At 43.4% G+C, this 17,752-nt stretch overlaps 2 protein-coding genes across 2 annotated transcripts in view; one reads left to right on the forward strand and one right to left on the reverse strand.

The window, feature by feature from the left end:
* Positions 1–206: 206 nt before the first annotated feature.
* On the reverse strand, positions 207–4,684 carry pex13 (peroxisomal biogenesis factor 13). Its single transcript, XM_063007182.1, has 4 exons — positions 4,560–4,684; positions 2,853–3,550; positions 2,434–2,556; positions 207–1,636 (listed from the first exon to the last, which is right to left on the reverse strand). Exons 1-4 carry the CDS (start codon positions 4,628–4,630, stop codon positions 1,299–1,301), a joined length of 1,230 nt encoding a protein of 409 aa, XP_062863252.1. The 5' UTR covers positions 4,631–4,684; the 3' UTR covers positions 207–1,298.
* A 1,620-nt stretch (positions 4,685–6,304) lies between these two features.
* pdzd8 (PDZ domain containing 8) overlaps positions 6,305–17,752 on the forward strand; it is a 33,800-nt gene continuing 22,352 nt past the window's right edge. The window contains exons 1-3 of the mRNA XM_063007978.1: positions 6,305–7,204; positions 15,230–15,343; positions 17,330–17,432. Of these exons, the coding sequence (XP_062864048.1) occupies positions 6,360–7,204; positions 15,230–15,343; positions 17,330–17,432 (1,062 nt within the window). The 5' untranslated portion in view covers positions 6,305–6,359. The remainder of the gene's footprint in view (positions 7,205–15,229; positions 15,344–17,329; positions 17,433–17,752) is intronic.

Here is a 17,752-nt window from a genome sequence, read left to right on the forward strand (position 1 = left end):
AGTACAAATAATAAAAGCGCATCCTACGCTAGTTCGCACATACGCAAAAAACGTAGGTCAGGTTGCGCACGCGCAGTGAGGCTCTCATTCCCTGTATTTGTGTTTCGATGAAAAGGTGCTCCTTGCTTGAATTTGTGCTTATAAATGTAAACAGATCAGCATCTTTTTATAAATTTTAATGAACAAGCACACATACATTTGGTCTCTATTTAAAATGTACACATTTATTTACCCGGCAAACACAACAACGTGGTATGAGGTTGTTGTGTCCTAATACTGTATCAGAATCTCCTGTGTGGACACGGTGGAAACAAGACAACAGATCAGATATCAGTCTGAAAATATTTTACTGTCAAAATAATTCTATTTACACAATTACATGCTTGTTAATGATCAGACAACAGAACGAAAAAGAAAAAAAAAAAAAACAGTTGCCGGTTTATTGAAAGCAGTTTCCAGGAGCCTGTTTGTGCAGAACATTATTGTACTTACAGTAAATTAATGAAACAGTACATTTAAATAACTATTCTAATTATACAGTATATTTCCTGTTGACTTTATCCTTATAATGAATCTGAAATAAAGAATGAGTGATAAATTATATGACTGTACATTAATGATACACTACTACCGTTTGATTTGCTCGTTTGATGTTAAGCAGAATTACTACTGGAAAGCCCTTTCTACACTTAACATCATCACACAAACATCCGATACATGTGGATGCCCGGAAATGACCCTCATGTGGTGAAAAGTTTTGATCAGTCAGTGCATGAGTGTACTGGAAGCAGATACAGAATCCAGACCACCACTAAAGACCGGAAACACCCTGGTCAGGTCGATCAAACACTCACTCACACTTAGGGCAATTTTTAGTAGGTCCAGTTGCACTTGGAGCACCCAAAACCGAGAACCCGAAAGAAAATCCACTCAGACATCTGGCTTTATGAATAAAAATTATTGTTACTTCCCTCTGCGGGAAGTTACTTCCCTTTGGCTTGCGACCCACCCAAGACCTAGACAACATGCAAAAGCATTTTAGAATTCTGTGTAGGCTTGGAGGCGAGTCTGTGTCTGTCCTCTGAGCTGAAAATAATAATAAAAAACCACTAGATTTATAGAATGAGAGTTAAAAGCAAACACGATTGTACTGTGATAAATGATACAGTCGTGACAATTATTGAAAGCTGTTGAATATTGCGATACGTTGTCAGCCCTAAACACAAATAATCCCATTCACAAATCACCTATAAAGAGGTGGAGGAACTCCCCCTCCACACACACACACACACACACACTCACAAATCCAGTTTATCCACAGTCCCCAGTGCAGAGTTTGTATCAATGCTGTTTGTTATACTGGCAGGGTTTGTATGTGATGGATTCTCTGTGTACACAGACTCCAACAGCTCCGCCTGCTCTGGTTGACCGGCCGCGCTCGGTCCTGGGATCGTGACCTGACCCGGGCCCGATTGCACGACCCGCTGCCCCTGCTGGAGCTCTGCCAGTCTCTCCAGCTCCGCCTGCCTCGTGCCCTTCCTCCTGCCCAGGATCTTCACGTAGTTGGCCGGGACGAGGCCCGTGGTCTGGCCGTCCACGCTGGCCAGCAGCCAGCCGCGCACCCTCGGCTGTTGCTCTGAAGGGGAAGGAATGAGGAATGTGAGATACCACAGGAGACAAAACGTGTAGTTGTATCTGAGTACAAGGCAGAGCAGATTTAAATAAGCATCAGAGTTTATTGATCAATAAACAAACGTTCTTTTTCTTTTTACTAATAATATTTTATTTGTATTTATCATCTTGTCTATGAAAGGCTGGGGTTAAAAGAAAGCTGTAGTGAGCGAAGAAGTGATGTTGGTATCTGAACAACAAAGTATGATGCCATTGGATGAAGTAAAATCCTTAACCACAAGTTTCTTATGAAGCTTTTCTCCATGTGTGTTTATAAGACACTGATACAACACACCGAGTCAACCAGACTGCATGAGGAATCAGGAACAGTGGTGGATTAATGATCTTTACCAATCTACAACTGATGAATATTAGAGAACCCCTTAACCCTCAGTTGCTGGGATTGTATCCGGTCTTAGCTGTGAGTCGAGGATCAAGATTGCTACTTGTGCTGGCCAGGATTCTGTAAGACCTGCATCTAAAGAAGAGACCTGAATAACGATCGTGCTTCTTACAGGACCTGGCTTAGAGCTTAGAGGCTGGTGTTTCGCAGTTACAAGGATCTTCCAGATGTGTCCCAGCCTGATCTGGAACACAGAGCCTGTCACTGATTCAGATATATTATGCCAGGTTATTTGCGTTATTTATGCGTTATTTATAACTAGCAAGCAAATAGTGTGGGCTTGGGTACAACAGTGGAGCCAACACTGCTCTATTATACCTCACAACTGGTGATACATTGTTCTGATAGATGTGATTTACCCTTGGGAGCCAGGTTCAGCATATCTCCGGCCTGGATGGAGAGCTCCTCATGAGAAGCGGAGGTGAAGTCGTATTCAGCTCTGCCTACCACGTGGTCAATGTCACCGTTTGCCCAGTTAGTACCTGAACGCAAAAACACAACATGCAATCAAGCACAAGTTGGTCTTACATGTACTAGACATATTATATTAAAGATGCTTAGGAGCAAAAGTGTGTGTGTAACATGTAGAGTGTAGTCCGTAAGTGATTGGACAGTGGTGTTCAAGTTCTGATGACTTTATAATGTAAGTATTAAAAATCCAACTACTGTAAACATGCCCATTCTAAACAAAGACATATTCAATATATGCATATTAGAACTCGCAGATGAAGCATGGTGGCAGTGGAAAGTAGGAACGTTACACAGACTAATGCCTCACCAGTTTCCTCTGTGGCCTCTTCGGATCTCAGAAGTTTCCAGATCAGATACGGCCCCCCGAAAACCACTGCAAAAAACAGAAAAATGGGCCAAGACTTGGCCGAACCGCCTCTAGGATCATCGATCCCCCCAGCTCCTCCGGCCGCTGGCACCACAGTGCCTGCCGTGCTGTCCGCCCAGAGGTCCTCGACATCTGCGTTCGGCCTCAGTCCCAGGATCCTCTGCAGCCGTCGGTACAGATAGCGCAGGGTTCGCACCAGGGCGAAGGCGGACAGCACTTTGGTGAAGTGGACGCGCAGGCGGGAGAAATGGTTGGCCACGTCGAGGACGGCGCGGAAGCTGTTGTAGACGGCCGAGAAGGTGGCGTCCATCATCATGCTGACAGAGGAAAAGGCGTGGACTATGCTCTCGACGGACTGGAAGGCGCCTCGGCTGCTCTCCTCCGCCTGCTGCACGAAGCGGCTCGGCGGGACGTCGTCCTGGAGGAAGCGGTTCTGGTTGTGGTTGTAGCCGTAGCCGCCGTAGCTGTACGGGCTGTAGCCTCCGTATGGTGAGCTGCTGAAGGGGCTGTAGGAGGACGGGAACGAGCTGTAGGCTGGACGGTAGCTCTGCTGGACAGGGCGAGGGGGGATCGGAGGGGCCACACGTGTCATGGTTGGAGGGCCTGATGACATAGGTCCATTTCCTAAGTCTGTGGAGCTGAGGATTCAAAAGTGACAGATATTACAGTTTTAATATAATTTCTACTCATTTTAAGATTACTTTGAAAATCAGAAAGACACGGAATTTAACTAGGGGTGTATAAACTTTTGCACATGGCTGTGTATGAATTATGAGACATATGCGGTGTCCTATAGATTGATCATGGATTACATTTACAAGTATGTTTATAAATGTAATTATAAATATATACGTTTGTTTATAAATGTAATTATAAATATATAAGCTTATAAGTATGTTTATAAATGTAATTATAAATATATAAGCTTATAAGTATGTTTATAAATGTAATTATAAATATATAAGCTTATAAGTATGTTTATAAATGTAATTATAAATATATAAGCTTATAAGTATGTTTATAAATGTAATTATAAATATATAAGCTTATAAGTATGTTTATAAATGTAATTATAAATATATAAGCTTATAAGTATGTTTATAAATGTAATTATAAATATATAAGCTTATAAGTATGTTTATAAATATAATTATAAATATATAAGCTTATAAGTATGTTTATAAATGTAATTATAAATATATAAGCTTATAAGTATGTTTATAAATATAATTATAAATATATAAGCTTATAAGTATGTTTATAAACATAATTATAAATATATACGTTTATAAGTTAGTTTATTCATAGTGATAAAGTGTTAAAACAATGACTTAATTTAATAAAATATGACATTTATATTTTGTCTTAATAGCGATATCTGTCAATAAAATTTGTTGCTTTAGTAGGAACTTGCTGTTGGGCACAGTCCCAAATAAATCCCTAATTCATACATAGGGCACTAGATAGTGTCTAATTACAATTACATTGTGCACTACAGAGTACCTCAGTACAGGGAGTCAGGGAGGTATTTGGGATACAGCCCTGGCCTGTCACATTGCACTGTACCATCGGCTAACTGAAAAGTTAAGCCGGTTCCGATACATTTAACGAACGGAATGAACAAATTTGTATAAATATTGCACTAACCGATAGCTTAACGGAGCAGTTACGCTTCCAGGAATTCGTCTTTCCCAAGGTTTAGGAGGAGGATGAGACATTTTTTGAAGCTAAACGCTAACTGTAAACACACCGACACCTCGCACCACAGCAGCCTGAATAACCAACTCGGGTTAGACCAAAGCAATCGATCGCATGAACAAGGAATAATTCTTGTAAATTGGGTTTGATCGTATGTCCACACATCACAAAAACACGCAGAAGGTGGATTGGATGTACTAAATTACCTTAAAATTGTTCTGTGCCACATGCAATTTCAAAATTGACATAAAAATGACATTGTTTGTCAATTACCCAAATATCAAAGCCTCAGCGTGGTCCCAAAATGAGTTTAAAACTTTGTTTTGTGAAAAATATTGAATAAATATAATTAAATATTGAATTCTTCTGTTGCATCTGAAGTGTCTTCTAATAAACACGAAAGTGATAAGCCGAAGAGCCGATGTGTAGATAGATTAGTTCCGTCTGTTTACCAGTGTGTAACAGACCTTGCTCTTTGGCCACTATGAGAGTTTGTTTACTTCCATTATACACTCATTTACAGTTGCAAGAAACAGTTTATGAACCATTTATCCATGAAAACATAGTTTAATTTTAATACAATTCATTATTGCCTTTTTGCAAACGGGTATAACACACAAAGCCTGAATCATAGGCAAGGCAAGTGTATTTGTATAGCACCTTTCATACACAGTGGCAATATAAAGTGCTTTACATAAAGAAAAATTAAAAGCTTTAAAACAATCCTGAGATCTAGAACCTCAGAAAGGACAAGGGTACTAGAAGGAGTTTGCTGAAGGTAAACCGGCATTCTCAATGACCGCATTCTTCACGAGAAGCTGAAAACAAATAGCAACAACAGGATGGTTTTTGGTTTGTCCCGCTGTAGTTGTAGTCTTTTATTTTTCCATAGCCCTGCTTAGGATGAATTAAGCCCTGTTTAGGGTGTATTCCTTGCCAGACCCATTGTGACCTTGTGATGGTCTTATCATTTACTCAGTACCATGTAGAAGAAGAAAATTTACTGGCCAACACTACACTCGTCTCTAGTCTTGTCTGCCTTAATTACTTTTTCGATTAGAAATGTCTTTGATATTTATTGTACTGTTTGTTATCTACACTGTGTGGATTGTATTGTCTTGCACCCTGGTCCTGGAAGAACGTTGTTTCATTTTAATATGTACTTGTAAAGATCTGTAATGACAATAAATGACAATAAAGCCTCTCTTGAACTCTTGAACTTCTGATTGACCCCTGTTTAGTGTGTATTCCTTGTCGGACCCTTGATATTGTGACCTTGATATGGATAAAGATGAGGGAATTGCTTTACCAACATTTAAATAGCCCAGATAAAGCATAATAGAAGACTTTAAGGATTCACTAATAGATTTGTGAGTAAAATATATCAACATAAACTATAAATCTTGAATGATCGTGTAGTGTGTAGTGCGTGTTGCGGTGCTGATTTGGGACGCGCTTGATACCGGGTGACGCAATTACGTACGTACGTCCACCCAATCAGCTGTCGCTCCAGAGGCTGACGGCTGCGTCTAAAATAGGTTCATACGCCCTTTATTAGGATACTTTTTAGTCGTGTTTAGTGATTGCTATCGCACCCTATGTAGTGCACTACAGGTATCACAAGGATTCAATTCTAAAAGAGCGAGCAGATGATATGGCAGCTTTATGAGCGGCCAGGTGGAACTCGCTTTGTGTTCAGTTCGGACATGAAGCGACTGTAAATGCGGTGTACACGGAGCCACACTAAACATGATTTATTTGGTTTTAATTTCAGCGTTTGTCGGGGCGGTGGTGACACTGCTGTTACAGCTGGCTCTGCTCTACCGGAGGAGTCCGGAGCCTGTAGGAAGGACAGTCCAGTATGTCAAAGCGGTGCCTGATCCGGCTCTGAAGGATTACTTTACGAACCCGCAGCCGGCGGCCGGACAGCAGGATGGAACCGCGGCTAAAGCGCCGGACGGTGCGGGCTCGGGTGCGAGCCCGGGTGCGAGCCCAGGTGCGGGTGCGCCAGGTGTCGGGGCTCCGCAGGGCGAGCCGGAGACGTGCGGCTTCCTCAACGCGATCTTCCTGTTTCTGTTCCGCGAATTGCGCGACACGCCGCTGGTGCGCCACTGGATCACCAAGAAGATCCGTGTGGAGTTCGAGGAGCTGCTGCAGACCAAGACCGCAGGCCGCCTGCTGGAAGGGCTGTGCCTGCGGGACGTGTCGCTGGGAGACTCCGTCCCGGTGTTCAAGTCTGCGCGCCTGATGCGCCCGGTGCGGCTGGATGACAGCGGCATGCCCGAGGAGCTGAACTTCGAGGTGGATCTGGAGTACGCGGGTGGTTTCCACCTGGCCGTGGATGTAGACCTGGTGTTCGGGAAGTCCGCCTACCTGTTCGTCAAGATGCGCCGGGTGGCGGGCCGTCTGCGCCTCCGCTTCAGCCGCTTTCCCTTCACCCACTGGTCCTTCTCCTTCCTGGAGGATCCGCTGGTGGACTTCGAGGTGAAGTCCCAGTTTGAGGGTCGTCCTCTGCCCCAGCTCACGTCCATCATCGTCAACCAGCTGAAGAGGGTCATCAAGAAGAAGCACACACTACCCAACTACAAGATAAGGTTCAGGAAAGCTTAAACATTTACATTTTCAGCATTTAGCAGACGCCTTTATCCAAAGCGACTTACATTAGTTACAGTCGGAGCAACTGAGGGTTAAGGGCCTCGCTCAAGGGCCCAACAGCAGCAACCTAGCAGTGGTGGGGCTTGAACCAGCAACCTTCGAATTACTAGTCCTGTGCCTTAACCACAAGGCTACAGCTTGCCTGCAGTGGCCTAAGCCTAAACAGAGTCGGCCTAAGCCTAAACAGAGCCTAAGCCTAAACACAGCCTAAGCCTAAACAGAGCCTAAGCCTAAACACAGCCGGCCTAAGCCTAAACAGAGCCTAAGCCTAAACACAGCCTAAGCCTAAACACAGCCTAAGCCTAAACAGAGTAGGCCTAAGCCTAAACAGAGTAGGCCTAAGCCTAAACAGAGTAGGCCTAAGCCTAAACAGAGCCTTAACCTAAACAGAGTCGGCCTTAACCTAAACAGAGTCGGCCTTAACCTAAACAGAGTCGGCCTAAGCCTCAACAGAGTCGGCCTAAGCCTCAACAGAGTCGGCCTAAGCCTCAACAGAGTCGGCCTAAGCCTCAACAGAGCCGGCCTAAGCCTCAACAGAGCCGGCCTAAGCCTCAACAGAGTCGGCCTAAGCCTAAACAGAGTCTAAGCCTAAACAGAGTCGGTACATGCCAAACGGCTTCCTCATCTTCTGGTACAGGTGTCATTCCAGAGGTTACCATTGGGCTTCCCTGTGTAATCAATCTTTAGGCGGTTTGGTAACCCAGTTGTAGCCTAGTAATCGAAAGGTTGCTGGTTTAAGCCCCACCACTGCCAGGTTCCCACTCTTGGAGCACCAGCATTTAACCAATCTAGACAGAATGTGACTTTGACCCTTCCTCTTGGTCTGGTCACGTCTGGTTTTCCGATGCAAATATATTTGCACATGATTGCGTTTATTACAGCGGCATTGGTATCAGAAAGTGAGCTCGCGATGGTAGCAAAGTTTCCGCACGTTGACCTCTGGAGGGCCGGTGGTTTAGGATGAGATGTGGTCAATCTGAAATTCTAGAAGTGCCAACTGTTGTGGTTTGCAACACCAACACTTGATAAGCTTGGTAAAATGAAAATGTAGACCTTTAACTTCTGTGTTGGGTGGCACGGTGGCTCGGTGGGTAGCACTGTCGCCTCATAGCAAGAAGGTCCTGGGTTTCCCAGGGTCTGTGTGGGTTTCCTCCGGGCGCTCAGTCTAGAGGCATTCCGCCAGGTTAACTGGAGATACTAGAAGTCCCTCTAGGTGTGTGTTTGCTTTGTGATGGACAGGCAACCTTTCTGGGGTGTTTCCTACTGCTCCTCGTCCAGTGAATAAGACGCACAGTGACCCTGAATAGGATAAAGTGATGAATGAATGAATGAATTAGTTAATTCTGGGTTGGGTGGGATAAGTAACGGGTAATTTGAATGCCTACTTGAACCAAACTAGTGAAACATTTCCTTCACGTCTCAGCTTGATGGCATTACCAGGCTTCTACACTTTAACGTAGTACCTGTAGACTAGTAACCTAGACTTGCTAAATATACCTTTAAATGTGAAGTTAAATAGGGTTTAATAAATAAAGCAGAGCTTACAACAAACTCGTCTGGCTCCACCGTGTGTCGTGGGGTTACTTCAGGTCATACGGTTAGTGTTTAGGTAAAAACATGGTCGTCAGAAGCCGGTTCTAGTTGCTCGGCCAGTAGAAAGCTGCCTCGGGGCTCGTCTGCTCGCTTCACGAGGACTCGTCACACCTAGTGAAGAAAGTTTTGGAATTTTTGGCAGCCTCTTACTCGTACTTTAAACTCGCCCGCCCGCCAGGCAAGAAGACTCTCGCCAAGACCTAGCTCTCATCTCTGGGTGTGAAAGTGGTGATCTGTTGTAAAGTAAAGTCTTTATGGGTAAATTTGGACCCGTATACGGGTGTCGAGGACGAGTGTCCAGATAATTTTGGCAACCCACATTTTGTCAGTGATTATTTTATGTGACCCAGGCAAAACAAGCAATGCATCTTACATTCTCTATACAAGATGTAACATAAAGGCTCCACCAGGGGGCGTTTGCATACAAGTTTATTTAATTATTATTATTTTTCTCTGACCCATTTTTTCGGCTCACGGGGTCTCGTCTCGTGGCTTTCAGAGGCATCCTCGTCATCCTCAGTATTTACCCTGCGCATACACGCCTGCTCCAATAGCCTGTTAATTAGCCAGGTTTAGTAGGTGTGTTGGATCAGAGAATCACCAAACTGGTCTCTGGACTCCTGATCTTGAGGACAGGAACCTGGGAAGGCATGTCAGTCCACAGGAGCATGAGAAAGTGATAATCGCCCACTTCCTAATCAACTTCAAGGGGCTGATAACGCTGGAATTTGCATTCCGCTACAGTGACGTGTCCAAAGTTTCCGGGAGCCGCTGTTTGACTCGGTCTGATAATTCGCTTTACCTCCGTTCGACCCAGTAGCTGCGTTCTAGAGGTCAGATACTGGACTAGTAATCAAAAGCTCTCTGGTTCAAGCCCCACCACTGTCAGGTTTTCGCTGTTTGGCCCTTAAGCGAGGCCCTTAACCCTCAATTGCTTAGACTGTATATTGTCACAGTACTGTAAGTCACTTTGGAACCAGTGACCTTCTGATTACTAGTCCAGTACCTTAACCACTAGACTACAACTGCCTAGTTCTGTGGTAAGAATTCACTATAGTAGTATAAGTAGTTTATGGGCTGTGGGTGAACGATGGACCTGCCTGACCAGCCCGTGATGTTTGTATGATTGAATCTTGATCTAGATGTGGGGGCTGCGGCTGGTTCCAGTAACTCACGCCGACTCATTTATAGAAATATTGAACAGGCCTGGACTGGACGGGAGGTCCAGCCCTGACTCAGTCCACCCCAGGGACGGATTCTGTTCGCTCGCTTCTCCTCTATTGACTCTGCGAGTGTGTTAAGGCCGGCAGGAAGCGTCCAGACTCCGAAACAAAGGCATGATGACGTCTGAGGTCTTGCATCGTGTGTTTTTGTTCCCGACTTCAGGAATTCAGGCTCACCTGAACTGGGAGGAACCGGGTGGGAATTTTCATGGTTGAGCAGCAGCACACAAGCCTAAGATCAATGTGTGCAAGGGGACTTAATCCGATCAGCCATAACATTAAAACCACCTCATTGTTTCTACACTCACTGTCCATTTTACCATATAGAAGCACTTTGTAGTTCTACAATTACTGACTGTAGTCCATCTATTTCTCTGCATGCTTTGTTTAATGGTCAGGACCCCCACAGGACCACCATAGAGCAGGTATTATTTAGATGGTGGATGATTCTCAGCACTGCATGCTGACACTGACATGGTGGTGGTGTGTTAGCGTGTGTTGTGCTGGTATGAGTGGATCAGACACAGCAGCGCTGCTGGAGTTTTTAAACACCCCACTGTCCCTGCTGGACTGAGAATAGTCCACCAACCAAAAATATCCAGCCAACAGCACCCCGTGGGCAGCGTCCTGTGACCACTGATGAAGGTCTAGAAGATGACCGACTCAAACAGCAGCAATAGATGAGCGATCGTCTCTGACTTTACATCTACAAGGTGGACCGACTAGGTAGGAGTGGCTAATAGCATGAACAGTGAGTGGACACGGCATTTAAAAACTCCAGTAGCGCTGCTGTGTCTGATCCACTCATACCAGCACAACACACACTAACACACCACCACCATGTCAGTGTCACTGCAGTGCTGAGAATGATCCACCACCTAAATAATACCTGCCCTGTGGGGGTCCTGACCATTGAAGAACAGCATGAAAGGGGGCTAACAAAGCATGCAGAGAAACAGATGGACTACAGTCAGTAATTGTAGAACTACAAAGTGCTTCTATATGGTAAGTGGAGCTGAAAAAATGGACAGTGAGTGTAGAAACAAGGAGGTGGTTTTAATGTTATGGCTGATCAGTGTATATATATTATTGTTATCGTGCCCGGTGACCTGCAGCGACCCCGACCCTAATAAATCAGTAGTAAAAAATGATGATGCACTCTTTGTTATGAATGATATCCCCATAGTCCTGTTCCTCTCCACCTCTTTCGTCCCCTTTCCTTCCACCTCAGTTTATTGCAGTGACCTTGCGTAATAGAACAGAGTGAAATCTAGATAATATGAGCACACACACACACACACACACACACACACACACACACACACACACACACACACACACACACACACACACGGATCTGATTCAGCATCCTAAGCTCAGCATTAAATTCTGACTTCAATTATACAGAACATTGACCCAGTCTCTCTGGACGGCTTTAAAACACACACACACACACACACACACACAGACACACACGCACACACACACACATTGCTTGGGGTGGGAGAACGTGGCGGTCCTAATGTTTTGGCTCATCTCATACAGACATCACGGATCTTCAGCTTCAGGTCGAAGGAATCAGAAACTGTTTTAGTGTTTATTTAAAAAAAAAACTCTCAGCAGGAATAAAGACAACAAATCAATGGGACTGAGGTAATGGTGTGTGTGTGTGTGTGTGTGTGTGTGTGTGTGGTTTAAAGTTAGTGAAGTGCGTCGCTGCAAGTAACCTCATGACAAGTTGACAAATCTGCCGCCGTCAGTGAACTGGCTGATCGCTGCAAAGTGTGTGTGTGTGTGTGTAGCTTCAACAGACAATAAGCATATAAGTAAAAAACATGTTCAGAATACAGACAACTAACCACGTCCACATGGTCTGGGTCAGCAAGAAGAACTGGGGACAGGTCAAACACATTCTGAGTCACACCAAAGAGCAATGCAGAGCACCAAATCCACCTTCTGCATGGAAGGGAGGAAGGAAGAACTAAAAAAAGAAGGAAAGAAAAGACAGAGACGGAAAGACAGACAGCAACAAAACACAAACAAAAAGAAAGAATGAAAGACAGCAAGAAAAGACAGAAAGAGAAAGAAAAGAAAGACAGACAGACAGACAGACAGACATACAGACAGACAGAAAGAAAGAAAGAAAAAAGAAAACACAGACAAAAAAGACAGACAGACAGACTGAAGGAGGAAGAAAGACAGCAAGAAAAGACAGAAAGAAAGAAAACATACAGAAAGAAAAGAAAGACAGACAGAAAAAGAACACAGCCAGAAAAGACAGACAGCAAGAAAAGAAAGACAGACAGAAGGAAGGAGAAAAAGACCATATAACAAGAAAAGACAGACAGACAGACAGACAGACAGACAGACAGACAGACAGACAGAAAAGACTGACAGAAAAAAATAGACAGACAGAAAGACAACAAGAAAAGACAGACAGAACGAAAGACAGACATAGACAACACAGACAGAAAAAAACAGACAGACAGAAATAAAGAAAGAAAACACAGACAGAAAAAAAACACAGACAGAAAGAAAACACAGACAGAAAGAAAACAGAGAGACAGACAGAAAGAAAACACAGACAGAAAGAAAACAGACAGAGACAGAAAGAAAAGACAGACAGAAAAGACAGACAGACAGACAGACAGACAGACAGACAGGTGATGGTGTGTGTTATATTTTGATGGATCACACTGGACTGTTACTGGTTAACTCTCGGCTAATAAGACCCTGTTAGCAGTTAAATATAATTATTAAATGTATTAAAATATTAAAGTGCTGGAAACATTCAGGCGGAACAGAATTATAAGCTGTTTTTGATATTTCATCGTTCGCTCGCGGTTGTTCTGTTCCAGTCGCGGTTTTGTTCCCTCGCCGTGTTGTTTCCGCTAGTTCTCGTCTCCTGTAGCTGAATTAACAGATATTAGCCGCGCGCTACACTAACATTAATGAATATTTAAAGCTACCAGGTGTGGCGAGAACAAAGTTCCTATTAGAAGGTTGGAGCAGGTCGGTTTCCGCTTACATCAGAACTGTGTGTGGGTGTGTGTGGGTGTGTGTGGGTGTGTGGGTGTGTGTGTGTGTGTGTGTGGGTGTGTGTGTGTGTGTGTGTGTGTGTGTGTGTGTGTGGGTGTGTGTGGGTGTGTGTGTGTGTGTGTGTGGTCAGTCAGTCAGTCAGTGTTTGGTGTCTGCAGGGTTAAGGAGGTTGAGGAAGCTTTGAACTACAGGATGTTGGGATTAGATTTATCGTCCCGAGCTCTTTAGCTAAGTAGCGTCTTTAGTGTTTCTGTTTAGCCTGATGTTCCGTCCTGTCTTTATTTATTCTACAGTGTAAATATAGTTCAGGTCAGAAGTTTACACACACCTATAGTGAGCACGTGTGGCATTAGGTCACCGTATTGGGATATACACTGATCAGCCATAACATTAAAACCACCTCCTTGTTTCTACACTCACTGTCCATTTTATCAGCTCCACTTACCATATAGAAGCACTTTGTAGTTCTACAATTACTGACTGTAGTCCATCTGTTTCTCTACATGCTTTATTGGTCAGGACCACCACAGAGCAGGTATTATTTAGGTGGTGGATCATTCTCAGCACTGCAGTGACACCGACATGGTGCTGGTGTGTTAGTGTGTGTTGTGCTGGTATGAGTGGATCAGACACAGCAGTGCTGCTTGAGTTTTTAAACACCTCATTAACACCTCACCAACTGCTGGACTGAGAATAGTCCACCAACCAAATATATCCAGCCAACAGCACCCCGTGGGCAGCATCCTGTGACCACTGATGAAGGTCTAGAAGATGACCGACTCCAACAGCAGCAATAGATGAGCGATCGTCTCTGACTTTACATCTACAAGGTGGACCAACTAGGTAGGAGTGTCTAATAGAGTGGACAGTGAGTGGACACAGTATTTAAAAACTAGTACCAGCACAACACACACTAACACACCACCACCATGTCAGTGTCACTGCAGTGCTGAGAATGATCCACCACCTAAATAATAGCTGCTCTGTGGGGGTCCTGTGGGGGTCCTGACCACTGAAGAACAGGGTGAAAGGGGGCTAACAAAGCATGCAGAGAAACATATGGACTACAGTCAGTAATTGTAGAGCTACAAAGTGCTTCTATATGATAAGTGGAGCTGATAAAATGGACAGTGAGTGTAGAAACAAGGAGGTGGTTTTAATCTTATGGCTGATGGGTTTATAAATGAGCTGATGGACATGAACACCAGCGTGACGTCATTACTTCAATGCTGCGTTTATGGAACCTCTATTGTGAGTGAATACGGATCAGTTACGTTCCTTCTGTTACCAAGAACGTCCGTAAATATTTCAGTATGCTGGTGCGTAGGACATTTCTGATGATGCTGATGTCTCCAGTATAAGAGGTATTAGGATATTTGGTCCTGGGACGTCTTTAAATAGATGTCGGCCTCTAATAGTCCTGAATGGTGTCCTTTGGGGGGGTGGTCACAGAAAAATTATAAAAATAATAATAATAATTAAATAATAAATTTTAACAGACACATAAACACAGAATGAACTTGTACACATGCGCCCCGTTGTGGAGGCTTTACGTTACACCTTGTAAACCACAGTGGGACCAGATTGCCAACATTTTTATTTATTAAGTATATTTAGTTTTATGTTTGGCTTTGATGCATCGTTTGTGTTGCTTGTGTCACCAGATCAAAAGTTCTGTGCACACCCCTGAGTGCCGTATTTCTGGTCCTTGTTTTTTGCACAGAATGGCATCATGTTTTCCTGGCCAAAAATAGTCAAAAATCGTGATATTTTTTTTAAAAGGACTGGAGGACATTGTTTCTAGGCAACGTTGGACACTCCAGAACCAGATCTGAATCATTCGGTGAATATCGCTCCGCTGTTGCACACGGAAAGACATAATGAAGCCTTGTTGTTTTTCAGAGCCAGAGTAGAATGCTGGGAAATGCAGCAAACGTTCGATTTGAGATAAAGAATGCTTGTTTTTGTTGTCCAGGTCAGAAACCCTACGCCATCCTGAGTCCTGGGTCCCCTTTCATATCGCACCTACCGTCTCGTGTTACAGCACCCTACACAGGACCGCACATCCGCACGTTCTGACCCCTTTTTTTGGTTTTGTTTTATTCCCAGGTACAAGCCTTTCTTCCCATTCCAAGTGCAGCCGGCGCCCGAGCCGGACTTCTCGGTCCAGGACGAACGGTTGGTGGAGGGACGTCTGCGTGTGACGCTGGTTGAATGCAGCAGGTAAGCGCGGTAGCTAAAATACGCAATCTAGATCTAAAATCCCCCTAATCAAAGTCGCTACCATCAGCTCAATATTTAACACATCCTTGACCCTGACTCTGTCACAGCACAATACAGAGGCCACGCCCGTTCCGGTGTGTGTGTGTTTTTGTATTTGGGGATAGAACATCCTACCATTCAGAATGGCCTGTTCATAAATTATGCACTCAGGACTGGGTTAGGCTTGTAATAGACAGACTAACACTGAGCACGTCTGAGTCCCGTCTGTCCGGAGGCTTCGATCGATCCGACATTCATATTCCGACCAAATATTTTAAAAAAATAATATTGATTGGGTATGTCTAAGAGGGGCGGCTGGCTAAAGCCTTGCAATGCTTTGCTCTACACCCGATGTTTTATGGTGGAACCGGACCTGCCGCAACCCTGACCATGATGTGGTTGATGAAAATAATAACAATAATAACAACAATAATAGTACAGTAATAATAATAATAATAATAATAATAATTATAGCAACTATAATATAATAACAGTAATATTACCAGTATATATAATATTTAACATAATAATAATAATAGCAACTATAATGTAATAACAGTAATATTACTAGTATATATAATAACATAATAATAATAAAAATAATAAAATAATAATAATAGCAACTATAATACAGGGTGGGGCATAAAGATCTCCCACATTTTGAATGAATCTACCAAAAGAACCCAACTATCTAGAAAAAAAATGCTTATATTTCTGAAAAGTACATAAAAAACAGTTTTGTTTTAATGGGTTTTAAAAATTATATCAGACAAATGGTGGCCGTTGTTGGCAATACATTGATGGAGTCGTTCCCGGAAGTTCTCCAAGACTCTCCGTGTCATCTCAGGTGGTATTGCGTCGATTTCCTCTCGGATCCTTTCCTTCAAATCCTCAAGAGTTCGAGGACGATGTCGGAAAACCTTTTCCTTTAGGTATCCCCAAAGGAAAAAGTCACAAGGGCTTAAATCTGGTGACCTTGCCGGCCACCCCACGTCTCCCCTTAAAGAGATCAAATGCCCAGGAAACATTTCCCTCAACACTCCAAGCGAACGTCGTGCTGTGTGAGCTGTGGCCCCATCCTGCTGAAACCATACATGTTCTGTATCCAAGTCATCCAGTTTCGGGCGCAGAAAGTTCTCCAACATTTCAACAAAATGGTAGAGCCTAGCCTACCGAATGAAACCTGTCCCGCCTCTCTACTGCCACTACAGCCCATACGGTGCCCACTCCAAATGTGGGAGATCTTTATGCCCCACCCTGTATAATAATAGTAATATTACTAGTATATATACTATATAATAATAATAATAATTTTGACATTGCCATTTTTATCATTTAGCAGACAGTATATTGTCTAAGCAATTGAGGGCCTTGCTCAAGGGCCCAACAGTGACAACCTGGCAGTGGTGGGGCTTGAACCAGTGACCTTTTGATTACTAGTCCAGTACTCTAACCACTAGGCTACAACTGCCCTATAATAATAATAGCAACTATAATACAGGTATAATAACAGTAATATTACTAGTATATATAATATATAATAATAATAATAATAATAATATAGGTGATTAATAATAAGATGATGAAATAATGATAATGAAGAAGACAATGATGATGATGTAGATGATGATGATGATATTTTATCCACAAGAGGGCACCAGCAGCTCAGTTTGAGCAGTTACAGATGGACTCTTTAAGAGCAACCAATAATAAAACATCTACAAAACATTTTTGCTCTTTTTGTGTTTCTTTAGTATTTGGACTGCACTGATTATTAGTGCTCTTGGTACAGAGTGTGTGGGCGTATGTGTCCATTTAGTCGTTCGTGAGGTCACACACTCATGTTGGACAAGAAACTGGACATGACTGGATAAGGAATACAGTGATGACAATGAGTTTGGAACCTTTGATAAAAAGGTTCATAAGTTCTCCTTGTTCTTCCTGTAGGTTGTTTATTTTGGGCTCGTACGACAGGGAGACCTACGTCCACTGCACCATCGAGCTCAGCAGCCACGAATGGAAAGAAAAACCTCGCAGCTCCATTAAAAGGGTACGTCTCACTTCCCAACCACATTCCCAGCAGCAGTGTTACAGCATACAGTAACCACCTGTAAATCCTGGATTTTTTTTTTATATGGCTGATTTATTTACATAATTATTAAGATTCTGTTTTACAAAATGGGTTGTGTCTTTTGCTCAGGTTTCCTCTGTAATGATTTGTTTATGCTAATAGAAGAAGGCAGCAGTTATTGTTTTACAAATGCTCACCACAGCAGATCATTCTGGTCTGGTTTTTATCTGGGTTTTCCCAAACATTAGCCAGTCGGGTCTGTGTAGACGCCCAACCAGCTGATAGCACTGCTGAGATTT

The sequence above is a fragment of the Trichomycterus rosablanca genome, chromosome 13 (assembly GCF_030014385.1).
Source record: "Trichomycterus rosablanca isolate fTriRos1 chromosome 13, fTriRos1.hap1, whole genome shotgun sequence".
NCBI classification, from domain to species: Eukaryota; Metazoa; Chordata; class Actinopteri; order Siluriformes; family Trichomycteridae; genus Trichomycterus; species Trichomycterus rosablanca.

What these genes read in the sequence shown, in the direction of transcription:
- pex13 (XM_063007182.1), bottom strand. Translation starts at nt 4,630, where the DNA reads ATGTCTCATCCTCCTCCTAAACCTTGGGAAAGACGAATTCCTGGAAGC. An exon ending in AGAGGCCACAGAGGAAACTG is followed by an intron (nt 2,557 to 2,852) that starts GTGAGGCATTAG and finishes TTTTGCGTTCAG; the next exon opens with GTACTAACTGGGCAAACGGT. An exon ending in GCTGAACCTGGCTCCCAAGG is followed by an intron (nt 1,637 to 2,433) that starts GTAAATCACATC and finishes CTTCCCCTTCAG; the next exon opens with AGCAACAGCCGAGGGTGCGC.